This window comes from Triticum urartu, chromosome 7, assembly GCF_003073215.2.
Source record: "Triticum urartu cultivar G1812 chromosome 7, Tu2.1, whole genome shotgun sequence".
Taxonomy (NCBI): Eukaryota; Viridiplantae; Streptophyta; class Magnoliopsida; order Poales; family Poaceae; genus Triticum; species Triticum urartu.
The window spans coordinates 4,688,743-4,700,589 of NC_053028.1; the positions used below are offsets into that span (position 1 = coordinate 4,688,743).

General features: G+C 48.1%; 1 protein-coding gene across 1 annotated transcript; it reads right to left on the reverse strand.

Annotated features, from left to right (window-relative positions):
* Positions 1-327: 327 nt before the first annotated feature.
* On the reverse strand, positions 328-3,327 carry LOC125520212 (sucrose:sucrose 1-fructosyltransferase-like). The gene is made up of 4 exons (XM_048685058.1): positions 2,858-3,327; positions 2,693-2,701; positions 1,445-2,313; positions 328-1,272 (listed from the first exon to the last, which is right to left on the reverse strand). The coding sequence occupies exons 1-4, from the start codon at positions 3,222-3,224 to the stop codon at positions 571-573; spliced, it is 1,947 nt and encodes a 648-aa protein (XP_048541015.1). The 5' UTR covers positions 3,225-3,327; the 3' UTR covers positions 328-570.
* Positions 3,328-11,847: the final 8,520 nt, after the last annotated feature.

Below are 11,847 nucleotides of genomic sequence, written 5' to 3' on the forward strand. Positions count from 1 at the left end.
GTACTTTGATTACGTCACGTGCGTATAAGGGCATGGTCAATGCATAGCACTAGGGTGATGCCGTGTAGGTCATGTAGGATCAGTTATTAGGAAAAATATGTTTGGATGGTGTATCGGGATCCTCGGCATGAGGCGGCTGCTTAGGAAGAAAAAGTGCGGTCAGATGCATAAAGTTGAAAAGGTTAAAGTGAAGAGTAGGGATGCATGTATGGTGGGAGTCTACTTTCTATTCTTTGACGTGTTTCCCTTCTGAAATACATCATGATTGTTTCTCCAAAAATACAGAATACAAGGATTGCATATAAAATGAATAAGAAATTAGACAACTTGAACTTGAAATAGTCACTTATATTTGGTGGCAGGCATCCATGCCCTTTTAATTCACCCGCAACTGATTTACAAGTGACCAACATCATCTAATTCATCTTACTAAAACCAAAACCAGGACCAGGAACATAAATCAAGATAATAGGTAGACTAGCTGGTGCTCGACCACTGTCGTCTGTCCAAGAGAAAAGGAAGCCAGCGACCGAGCAAACAGTCCATAACTTACTGTAAGTGATGATTAGTCTAATCGAGGACTAACAAGTCTTCGTCTGTGAATATCCGGTTGTACGACGAATCCATGTCGTGCACGACGAGCTTCTCAGCGGTGATGCTGGCGCCGGTGGCATTGTTGAACAGGTAGACCCCCGCCGCCGCGTAAATGGCCTCCGTCGGGTAGGCCCTTGACGTCGCCGTCATCCTCCCGCCCATCACGAAGCTCTGCACGATGGAGTGGTCCACGAGCACCCTAACGGAAAAATCCTCGCCGTCGAGCACCGGTACCGTGCTACCAACTACCTCCTTCGCCACATCGGTAGCATGTGTCGACCGCAACTCATCGTGGCAGAAGTGCGTCCGAAGACCACCGTCGAGGCCCTTGGACACATAAAAGTACACCGCCGTCTGTTCTGTCAGGGCGACGTTGGCAAGAACGAGAATGCCAAAGGGGCCGAGCGCGCCACGGGTGGCGGCGCCGCTGGTCATGGTGCAGTTGTAGCCGACGTCGACCTCGTTGAGTGCCTCAATGGTGGAGGCGTTGATGCGGAAGGATGCCTCGATGTCGAGTTGGGAGGTCTGGTGGAGAGGGAGGGAGACGACGGATCCAGCACCGACACTGATGCCGCTAAGATCGGTGGTGTTGATGCGGAGGGTATCGAGCTCCTCCACCGGCCATTGGATGAGGTTCGTCCGGGTCTTCTCGTCCAGCGCCACCGTCCTCGGAATCGACTGCATGCACAACACACACACTCAATGTCGGGAGTCGGAATAGTGCTGCACGCACTGTTGTTACTGGCCCAACAAGCATCTACCACATCCAGCATGCAAAATCAACGGTGCAGCAAATGACCGACCAATAGTGATAATTGTAAGGTAAAACAGTCATGTCCATGATGGTTACCTGGAGGTTGGCCCACCCCTTGGCGGCGTCGGCGCTCCAGGAGTCGGTCTCGACGACGTACCCCCAGACGATCCGCCGCTGCTTCACGGGGTCGTAGAAGGACTTGGACGCGTCGTACCTGCCATAGTCGTACCGCAGCGCGACGCCGAGTTCCTGCTCGGTGTCGATCGGCGTCCATGTGTTGGCCGCTGCGTCGAACCTCCCGAGCGCGTAATAGTCGCGCCGGTCGTCGTCGCTGCTCTCCTTGAGCACGTACAGCACGTCCTCGGCCGTCGAATTGTACATGTCACTGGCGGCGCGACCGCCGCCCACGGCAAATAGATCGATGCACTCGTACATGCCGGTGCCGGCGGGGCCACGGTACAAGTATCCCGGTATCAGCTCGTAGCTGACGAAGTCTTTGGTCTTGTACGTGAAGACGATGCCGGAGTGATCGGTGTCGTTCTTGGAGCCAATGATGATGCGCCACGTGTTGTCAGAGTTGTCGAACCATGCCGTGGTTGGGTCACGGTAGTCCTTCATGCCGATGCCAGGGGGCGGGTACACGACGGGGTTGGCGGGGTGCTTGACCCACTCGCGGAGGAGGGGGTCGCTTGGTTCAGCGGCCTCCGCGAGGCAGGTCACCTGCGCGAACGTCTCGGTGTTCCCTGTGTAGAGCAGGATGACCCTGCCATCGGGGAGCACGGTGATGGATCCGGTGAGGACACCCTCGATGTCGTACCAGTGCTCGGGCACCATGGCGAGCGGTAGGTGACGCCAGTGGACCATGTCCCGCGACACGGCATGGCCCCATGAGATGTTGCCCCACCCGGTGCCCCCCGGGTTGTGCTGGTAGAAGAAGTGGTACCATCCTTTGTAGTACACCGGACCTGCAGTGCACAATGCATTTCAGCGAAAAAGTTCTTCTAATCCTGAGCTTATATGCATCCGGATGAACATTAAAATCCAAAAAATATAAAAAAAACAAAAAACAGTTCTTTTTTGTGATAAACATCGACGTGAAAAATTTCTTGGTGAAAGGACATTTGTGGAGGCCTGACAAAAAATGCACCACAAAATTTCGTATGGAGGTAAAACATTTATCTATGTTCATAGAAAACATTTGTTGTTTTTAGAACTTTTTTTTAAAAGCACTGTTCATCCGGGTGCAATTAGAAACTCTGTCTGAATCTCAGATAATATATTCCGCACAGGTCACAAAACTTCTGAATAGGAATACTCGATTGGGAGGATTTGTTAGTAACTAACCGTTGGGATCTGCACGGATGTCGCCGGAGAATGCCGCCGCCGGCGAGCAAATAGGAAGCAAAGGCAACGAGGTCAGTTTCTGAATCAAAGTAACCACGCCGGAGAAAACATAACGGAGTCTGAATCTGAAAATTTAATCGAACGGAGAATGAACTGGGACGGTACCGTTCTGGTAGTTCTTCTCCGGCTGGAAATGGTAGCCGGTGCGCTGCCACTGCAGCATGGCGTTGCTCCACGGGAAGCCGCCGCTGGCGGAGTATGGCCCGGACGCCTTCTCCAGCACGCCATGTTCCGCTGTAGCCGGTACGGAGGAGGCCACCGCGTCCCGGTCGACCCTGCTGGCCCCAAAGACCGCGGCGGCGACGACGAGCGCCCCCACGGCCAGCACGGCGGCCCACGCGCGCCACCTCACGCCGCCGGTGATCCGCCGGTCCTCCTGGCCGTTGGCGTCGGCGGAGGAGGAGGGCAGCGGCTCGTACGCGTAGGGCAGCGGCGGCGTGCCGGGGATGAGGATGCCGCGTGACGACTCCATGGCGCCGCCGGGCCGCTCGCCAGGAGAATCCCGTGGGAATTTGGTGGGTTCACTCTCACCGACGGATGGGTGGATGGTGGGTTCAGTGGGGGAGCGAGGGAGATTTTATACAGTACTTCAGCTATTTTTTTATGACAAGAGGGAGGTTTATAGCTGGGGTTTGGGTGTAAAGATGAGAATTTTAATGGTGGAAACACCTCACGCTTAGATTAGTTGCACACATGCTCTTTGTTCTTGTGTTAATGGTAATGAGAAGGGATTGCTCTTGGGAATACTTTGAGCATATCTAGACGTGCTTTAACAAAACTGAAAAAGTAAATTTAGAAACAAGACGACGGCAAGATCACATTGGCTTTTAGTCAAGGAAGGAAACCAAGGAAAGAAACCAACTTTTATGCCATGTGTTAAAAAGCAAGTTCCATGCTTTCAAAAATGACGACTTTCTAGAGCATTTCTTTTTTATTTTATTTTTAGGGTATAAACCTAATGTTTCTTTTATAGGATTTGCCAACTCACCTGCCTTTTGCAGATTGTGTGTCCCAAAGATTATCGCCGAGTTTGTTAAGAAGGAAACAATGGTTGTTTGTAGAAGGGAGTGCGTGTAGATGCAAAAGCCGACCGCCACCACATCGTGCTCTCTGTTGGCCCGTCCGAAGAGCTACCGTTGTAGTGCTGGACAATCCTATAGTCAGGGCAATAAGCCACCGCGGGAGAATGGGTGGACGATAGCGTGGGTCTATTTCCCGATTTTGTCGTCACATAAGATTTTGTCGAAGAGGTTATGATCAAGTACATTGATTTCTTTTCTACAAAGTCTTCCAGTTTTAGTTTCATCCCTTATATATTACAATCAAATCATATAATTTTCACACCATATTTATTAAAATATCAGTACCATACAAACTAAAAAACACCATATAAGCGGACCAACATGTGGTTGGATGGTTAAAAGAACACTGGCATCCTCAGCCCACCAGGGTTTAAGTTCTGGTGCTCATCTACACTGAATTTATTTCAGGATTTTCGGCGATGCGCGTTCAGTGGAAGGAGACGTTCCCGTCGACTACGAGGTTCCTATGATGACTTTGTAAAATCTCAAGTTGATATGCCGGCTCAGTCTTCTCAGAGATGCTCATAAAGGTAGAGTGTGTATGTACACGTTCACAGGAGTGAGTATATGCACGTACATATGAGCGTTTGCGTCTGTACTTGTTAAAAAAACACACCAAATAAACAGAATGTGCAGAGTTAAAAAAAAACACATATGATGGGCCATGGTTACTTTTCGTACCCATCGGATACATGCCGACGGCCACCAACCGGGATTAAACTGGCGAGATTCAGTGCGTGCGTGCTCCAATCACGTAGCAGCAGCACATGTGGAGCAGCACAATGCCGAGAGATCCAAACAAAATCAGCAACAATAATGCAGCCACGGTAAAGCAGAGGAAGCACAGCCATGGAATGGAGTCGACGGAGCCCGTGAGCTCACTCGTCGCGCGCATGCTGGCTGAGTGGGCTTTCGCTTCCTTCGTTTCACAGCACACCGTACACGTGTGCGGTCCACGGGGTCACATAGTGGCCGACGCTGAGTCGACTGTGGCACGGCCGAGCATATCATCTCTGAACCAAGCTTTCTCCTCGTTTTATACATAAAGCAACAACCGAACAAAGTACTTAGTCAAACGATACAAAGATGATGAGGTAGCTCTCGTACAACTCTGATCCATGATAGCCGGATCACGCAGGCCGCACACTACGCTGCCGAAAGAGAGCACGGGAAGAATTGAGTACAACACCATGTTACGCCCTATAAAACCTAAGCTGCACGACAACGTCTCTAGGAGGGAGAACAATACAAAATGTTGCTACTTGTGATAGTGTTGGGATTGCCCCTAAGAGAAAGATTGATGTACTATAGTAACATATAATACTTTTCTCAGTTAAGAATCAAGGTTTATCTAACCAATAGAAAACGACACGCAAACAATGTCAATAGTACCTGCACACATATAAAGCAAATGCCTGCACCTAACAAATCCCCTTGTTCTTTCCAGTTGCAAGTATCAAATTTGATAGATATAATAAATAAACATATACTATCATTCTTTTTTGGAATGTTGGAACCTCCAAAGATGCAGTTTTTAGTTTTTAAATATACCCAGAGTGGAATGGCGAACCTTAGAGCATTTCCAACGCGGACCGTCAAAACGGCCACAAACGTCTGGACCGAGGTTTCCGGATGTAGTTTGCCATCCAACACGGATCCCTATTTATTTGCGGACGCATCCTGTGTCCGTTTTCTTGCAAATCAGACACAAACCAGGGGGAGGTATGCAGGCGTTCGGACCAGACAATGGAGGAGGTGTCCGACGACTTCCATGCTGACTTCACCATGGAGTAGGCGCATGCGCACTTCAATGATGTCATGCCGGAGGAGGGGTCGGTGTCGTCGTTCTGGCTGGCGCGGGAAGACCAATGCTAAGACCTCGCCCTCCTTGCGCATCACCGGCTAGCAGAGGGGCAAATCCACGGCGAGTTCACGAGCGAGGCCTTGAAGGACATGGTCATGGAGGACTCAAAGTTCGTCGAGCAACAACGAGCACTGTACGAGGCTGCGTGCAACGCTCACTCCAACATGGTCGTGGCGGAGGCTGACATAGAGGTGGTGCGGGTGATCGTGGATGGGAACGTGGGCAGCTCTCCGTCGTCCGCGTCGGGCTGCGAAGATCATGAGGCCGGCCCATCCATGTCGACCATGGTCTTCACCTCACTAGTGATGTCCACACGGCAGACTCCGGCAAGGAAGAGTCGGAGATGGGATACAACGTTGGCACATCCTATATCCCATGTCCTACTGTTACCCTCCCAGCGACCTGCAGCTTCACTTCTCGAACCTCGTGAACGTTGAGCTCGTTAGAAATGGGGAAGACAGGAAGTGGAACACGGGCGCCTCCATTGACGGCGAAGATGTAGACTAGGTTTTGCTATATTTAAAAAATGCCATGTTCGTTTCTGTTTAATGAAATATGTCAACAATGTCATGAATTCGGTGTGATTTAAATGAAAATCGCCCGGTTTGCATGAAATTTGTCCGATTTGTTCAAATTCCATTTGAAATGTGTCCGGGCGATTGATGGATAGGGTTGGATGGCTGGCTTCCATATCACTGTCCGCAGATGCATCCGGACATGTCCGCGGACAGAACCTATGTGTCTTTTAATGATAACGTTGGAGATGCACTTACACTATATAAACCAGAAAATGTATACGCCCTTTTCTCAACAACAAAGAAATTGTATACATCCAACAAACCGGGAAGGGGGGCTGTCATGGTAGGCCCTTCAACCACCAATGAGGTAATTAAACGATACATACTACATTTTTTAAAGATGTATAGGCGTGTACAAGCATATATAGGCCCATGATAGCAGCACAAGTATATTTCCACATGCTAATTACATTTTGTTTATAATTATATGACGGTCGGTCGATTTGCTTCTCTACTGGATCGGTAGAGAAGAAGACACTGCATCGGCATGATTGAGCTCGAGACCATGGCTCCATGGAGGATGGCTCCATGAACAACAGAGGTCGGTGGGGAAGGGGGAGGAGCCCATCGATGAAAGCAACAGGGACAGCGGAGAGGCTAAGGTTGGTAGGGAGGAGGAGGAGCCCATGGATGAAAGCAACATCAACAACGGAGATGCTAATTATTCTGTAGCTTGCCACGGAGATGCTTCAGTCATGGCATCAAGTGAGGAAGATTCCTATGAGGCGCTGCTCACCTAAATACGTTTGGCAATTATTTTCTTTTCCAAATGAGTTAAGGTTTTTTTATTGGAACCTGCTTAACCAGCGAACGTTCACTGGGGGATGGAAAATGCGAAGTTTTTTGTGGAAATTTCTTCTGAACATGCATGGTACTTTCTTTAAAAATACATGGCAAATTCTGGCAAAAAAGGATTCACTTCAAAAATTGATGTGTTCGCCTGACGGAATTGACATACTAATGACAACGTAAATTGCTGTAAAAAATGTTGTCGGGAGTATGTCAACATACTCTGAAGGATTGACATACTCCCCCAGTGAACGTTCGATGAATAGCATTACCATTTTATAAGGCACTACAGAAGCTAAACTTAGGACCCCCGCTTAGATGATGCATAATAAGGCACTACAAAAGCTAAACTTAGGACCCCTGCTTCGCTCTCCCAGGAGTGGCTTGGCCAGAGCCCAGATCAGTAGCGGCCTCCTCTCCACACATGCTTCCCTCCCCTTGCCACCACTAGAGGGCACCGCCGGGCAAATTCTGGACGGCGTTGACGCTGGGGGCGCAACGGCGGCTGCTCTTGGCGGTAGAGTGGTGTGAGGTGGCATGCAGTCATGCATGGAGGCACGACAGGGGTGCTTCACAGATGCATGACACAGGCGTGTAGGCGCCCAGTCACCGTGGAACTGGCGCAACGCGGCGAGGGCAAGTCGCAGGTGAGCGACGCGGACGCACAACGGGCTCGGATGTTGTGGATCTGGTGTCGAGCGGTCGTGCAGTGGCATGGGGTGGAGCTGCAGCTTGGGTTGCGCGGCTCGGTGGTCCGGCCCGGCAAGGAAGAGTGCCGCCATGCTGCGGGTAAAACGGATTTGATTTGCATTGGTTGCGGTGGCGTGCATGGGGCGCACCGGCCATTTAGATGTTTGGTTACAACCTGGATCCATGGTGGTTCTTGGCTTTGAGCAGCGCTCCCTTGTCACTCACCGGCATGGTGCTCGACAGGGCACGACGGCTCGCCTTGGTGGATCTGGCGCCTCATGGTGGATTTTGGTAACAGGTGGTCTCCGCGAGGTGTTGTTGTTTGCGGCAGATGTCGGTGCTTCTTCATCGTTTTGCTGTGAGGTGAGATGGTTCGTTCGGTGATCTTTCGTGGCACCAGTCTTGCGTAGTTCTCCTTCGAAATTATGCATCAAAGACGAACCTACACTGTCCTGTCACATTTCGCTCAGTTCTGGCATGGATCTTCATTTTTTGGGCGTGGATCTTCATTTGACTCCACATGATATCTATAGTATGGGTTTGGTCAAGGGATGTCGATGATGCCTTCTAGGGGAGAAGTAATGACGATGACGCCCGTGTGCTGTCTCAGTGAGTCCCTCTTTGGAGAAGTGTGTGTGTTGGGAGGGGGGAGGGTATCCTATGCGTGCCGCTCAGCGGTTTGCGACAATTATTGCCTGACTTTATACTAATTATGTGAGAAATTGTTGTACTTAATTAATAGATGAGTCAAATCTTTTGCCTCTGCTTTGAAATAAAAGTTTTTAGGGACCAAAAAGTAGGTTTTAGGGCACTAGATTTCTTTTGCCATATCAGATGATGTAAAATACGACACCAGGATGATTTCCGTTGTAGCAGATGGTGTAAAATAGGGCACCAACTATGTTTTTATTCTCCACACAATTGCATACATATTGAAATAAAACATGAGATATAGATACAACTTAAACTTTGCAAGATTAGCACACATATGAACATCATATCAAATTTTACTTCAAATCCACATCAAATTCGAATTTGAAGATAGCATAGTGCAACACAAACACATACAAAAGCATAGTTCATACAAACACACCATAGTCATAGAAAAATGCATAGCCAGTCAAATTTCTTTGCCTCCATTGCCATCACTTGTGCTTTCATATCCATGGTTTGTTTCCTGTTCATTCGCAACATTGGCACCCGAGACACTTCCCATGGAACCACCCATGGCACCCATACCTCCTCCCATGCCGCGTCCCATGGCACCCATGACTCTTGCCAACCCATGCCTCCTCCTATGCCACCTCCCATGACACTCATGTATCCTCCCATGCCGCCACCCATGGCACGAATGCCTCCTCCCAAGAATCCTCCCATCATGCCCATCGACTTCATCGCCAACATTGGTCATGACAAAGCTCAACATATGCTTTTTTCTTCTAACTGAGACCACTTGTGTCCATGAACATTAACTTTTGCTATTGTTCCATTACTTGGATTATTTCTTCCATGGTCACCTTCCTCTCCTTCACCGCCACCTTCCCGTCCTTGGCTGCAAGATTCAGCTCCTTCACCGCCAGCTTCCTCTTCTCGGCCTCCGCCAACCTGTCCTGGGCTACAGCCCTCCTATCCTCAGTCGCCGCCTTCCACTGCTTAGCCATTTCTTTTCTTGCATTCGTGATGGCGTCCAATGATTTCTTCATATCGTTGTCTTCATCTTCCGTGCCCTTTTCTTTGGCACCGATTCTTCCACCGGGCCTACTCGTAGGAGCAATGGAGTTGGGAGTGCGGTTTCTATTTTCCTTCCTCACCACTTGATGCATCTTCATCATCAACATCATCTACTGTTACATCTCCAATGGAGCTCTTCAAATTCTTCCTAGGATCTTCATATGTGTGCCACTATTCTTCCACTTCTTCTCATGTTCCAGCTTCATCCAACAATGATGAAAAGTGACTGGTTTGTCTTTCCTTGATGAACCTTTTTCCCTCTTCCCTTCAACAAACCTTGAGCATGGTTCAGCTACATACCAACATTAAGGAAACGAGTTAGCCACCTATACATACAAGTCACGAAGAAAACAAATGATGAATTTGAGAAAACAATCACCATGTCATCCACATTTGTACCACTCGGGTTCATGCACTTAACATGTGTGAAGCACGCCGACCACTTTTGACAATCCGTACATATTGTGGACCATCAATGTCAAAGAGAAACGGTCGATCGATCATAGGTGGCACCCCCATGCCACAAATCACGTCAAAATTGCATTCAACATGTAAATTTTGTGACAAAGATAGAAAAAAAATAAGGAGGGGGGGGATTATATATCTTTGAGACATCTCGTCGAACATGTTGTGCACACTGGTGGTCATGGCGACAGGTGAAAGCGACTCATTCTCCAAGGACAGGGGCATGATGGAAGTAGGAGGGGTGCACCACTTGATCGCATCAGCCGTCACCACAACCTTCGCTTTCTTCGAGCGTGAGGCATCCTACGCGGGATCCCACGACAACCTCTTCACGCTGGCACTGCCTTGTGGCTGGCGGAGAGGGGGGGGGGCTTGCTCTTGGGAGTGGCGGCATGCCCCGACGCATCACCTCCAGCCACGAATGACAACTCATGGGGCCGCAAAAAATTGTTGGTGGCCTCCAAGAGGCTTAGGCTTGGTGGCGGGGGAACCACCGAAGGATGAGTTGTGAGGCCGATGGGAGCGTCGATCATATCAGAGATGCCGTCCAAGGTGGTCCGGTTGACGATGGCGGTCACGAGGAGGCGGGGTGGCGGTCATAATCAAGAACTTTCTTGTTGGCAGTTGGGCTGCGCACGGCACAAATTTTGTTTTGCAACAGCGGTGCGACTGCTGTATAGTTACAACACTTGGGGGTAAAATATGAGGCTACCCTATTTTTTGCAGCACAATATAGAGATAGGGTATCACTGTTGTTTGAGTCCAAATGCCCTAAAAGATAGTTTTTGGGCACTTGGCTTATTTTGCATCATATATTCGAGATGCTCCAAGTGTGTATTCAACTGTCGTGGCATAGTTGTTGGTATGTACATTTTACAACTTATATTTTTTATGAGGCGCCATAAAATAAATTATGAGAGAGGGAAATATTGAATGTGTACATGAACTAACTGAAGAATATCAGGTGCTCTCATACATTATGTACTCCCATGCTCCCATTTCTATCTTTCAGAAAACTTTTCTTTTGAATGTTCAGAAGACATGTTTCTAGAATCCCAATTTTTCTCTTTGACATGGAAACATTATGAGTGGTTCCGAATATGTTCCCCCTTTTGGGAAATTTTTGAAACTTCCAAGGATGTATATGCATATCAACTTTCTTTAGATCTTTGAAATCTGAATTTTTTTTAAACAAATGTCAAGGTCTATGGAGCCCGAGAGCCAACTTAGTCACGCTTAGGCGCAAGGTCCCTTGACGAAGGTTTTTGGTACGGAGCAAAAAAATCGGTTACTAGGCAATAACCGCAAATCCCAGTACCCCACGAGAAATCACATTACCAAGCGAAAAATTCCAAACTTCTGAATTCACATCAATTTTGACAAAATTTTTGATGAATTTTATACCAGTTCAAAATTCATTAAAAAATCATCAGGTAACTACCTAATTTTTTTCGGTTATTGTGGTAAACGACAATCTCGACGCCCCATGTGAGTTTTTTTCCATCCAGGATTGAGAGTAGAACAAACCAAGAACCGCTAACTTAGTTTACAGGTGTCTGACATGGCACTCAATCCTTACCTGTTTAGGACACATCAGCAGTGACGCCAAGGCCAAGGAGGGTGCAAATATGACATTTCATTTCTAAAGTTTCCAAATCAGTAGCCCCTTCATTCCAAAAAAGAACGTGTATTAGTTTTTTCCAAAAATTAAACTTATGCATGTTTGACTGAGTTTTAGAATGAAAAATATTAATATCTATTTTACAAAATTTGTATCATTGAATCCATCATGAACATTATTTCTGTATTTTATTTATTTAATATTGTGGATGTTGATATTTATTCTACAATTCTAGTCAAAACATACATACGTTTTATTTGCATGAACATTGATGC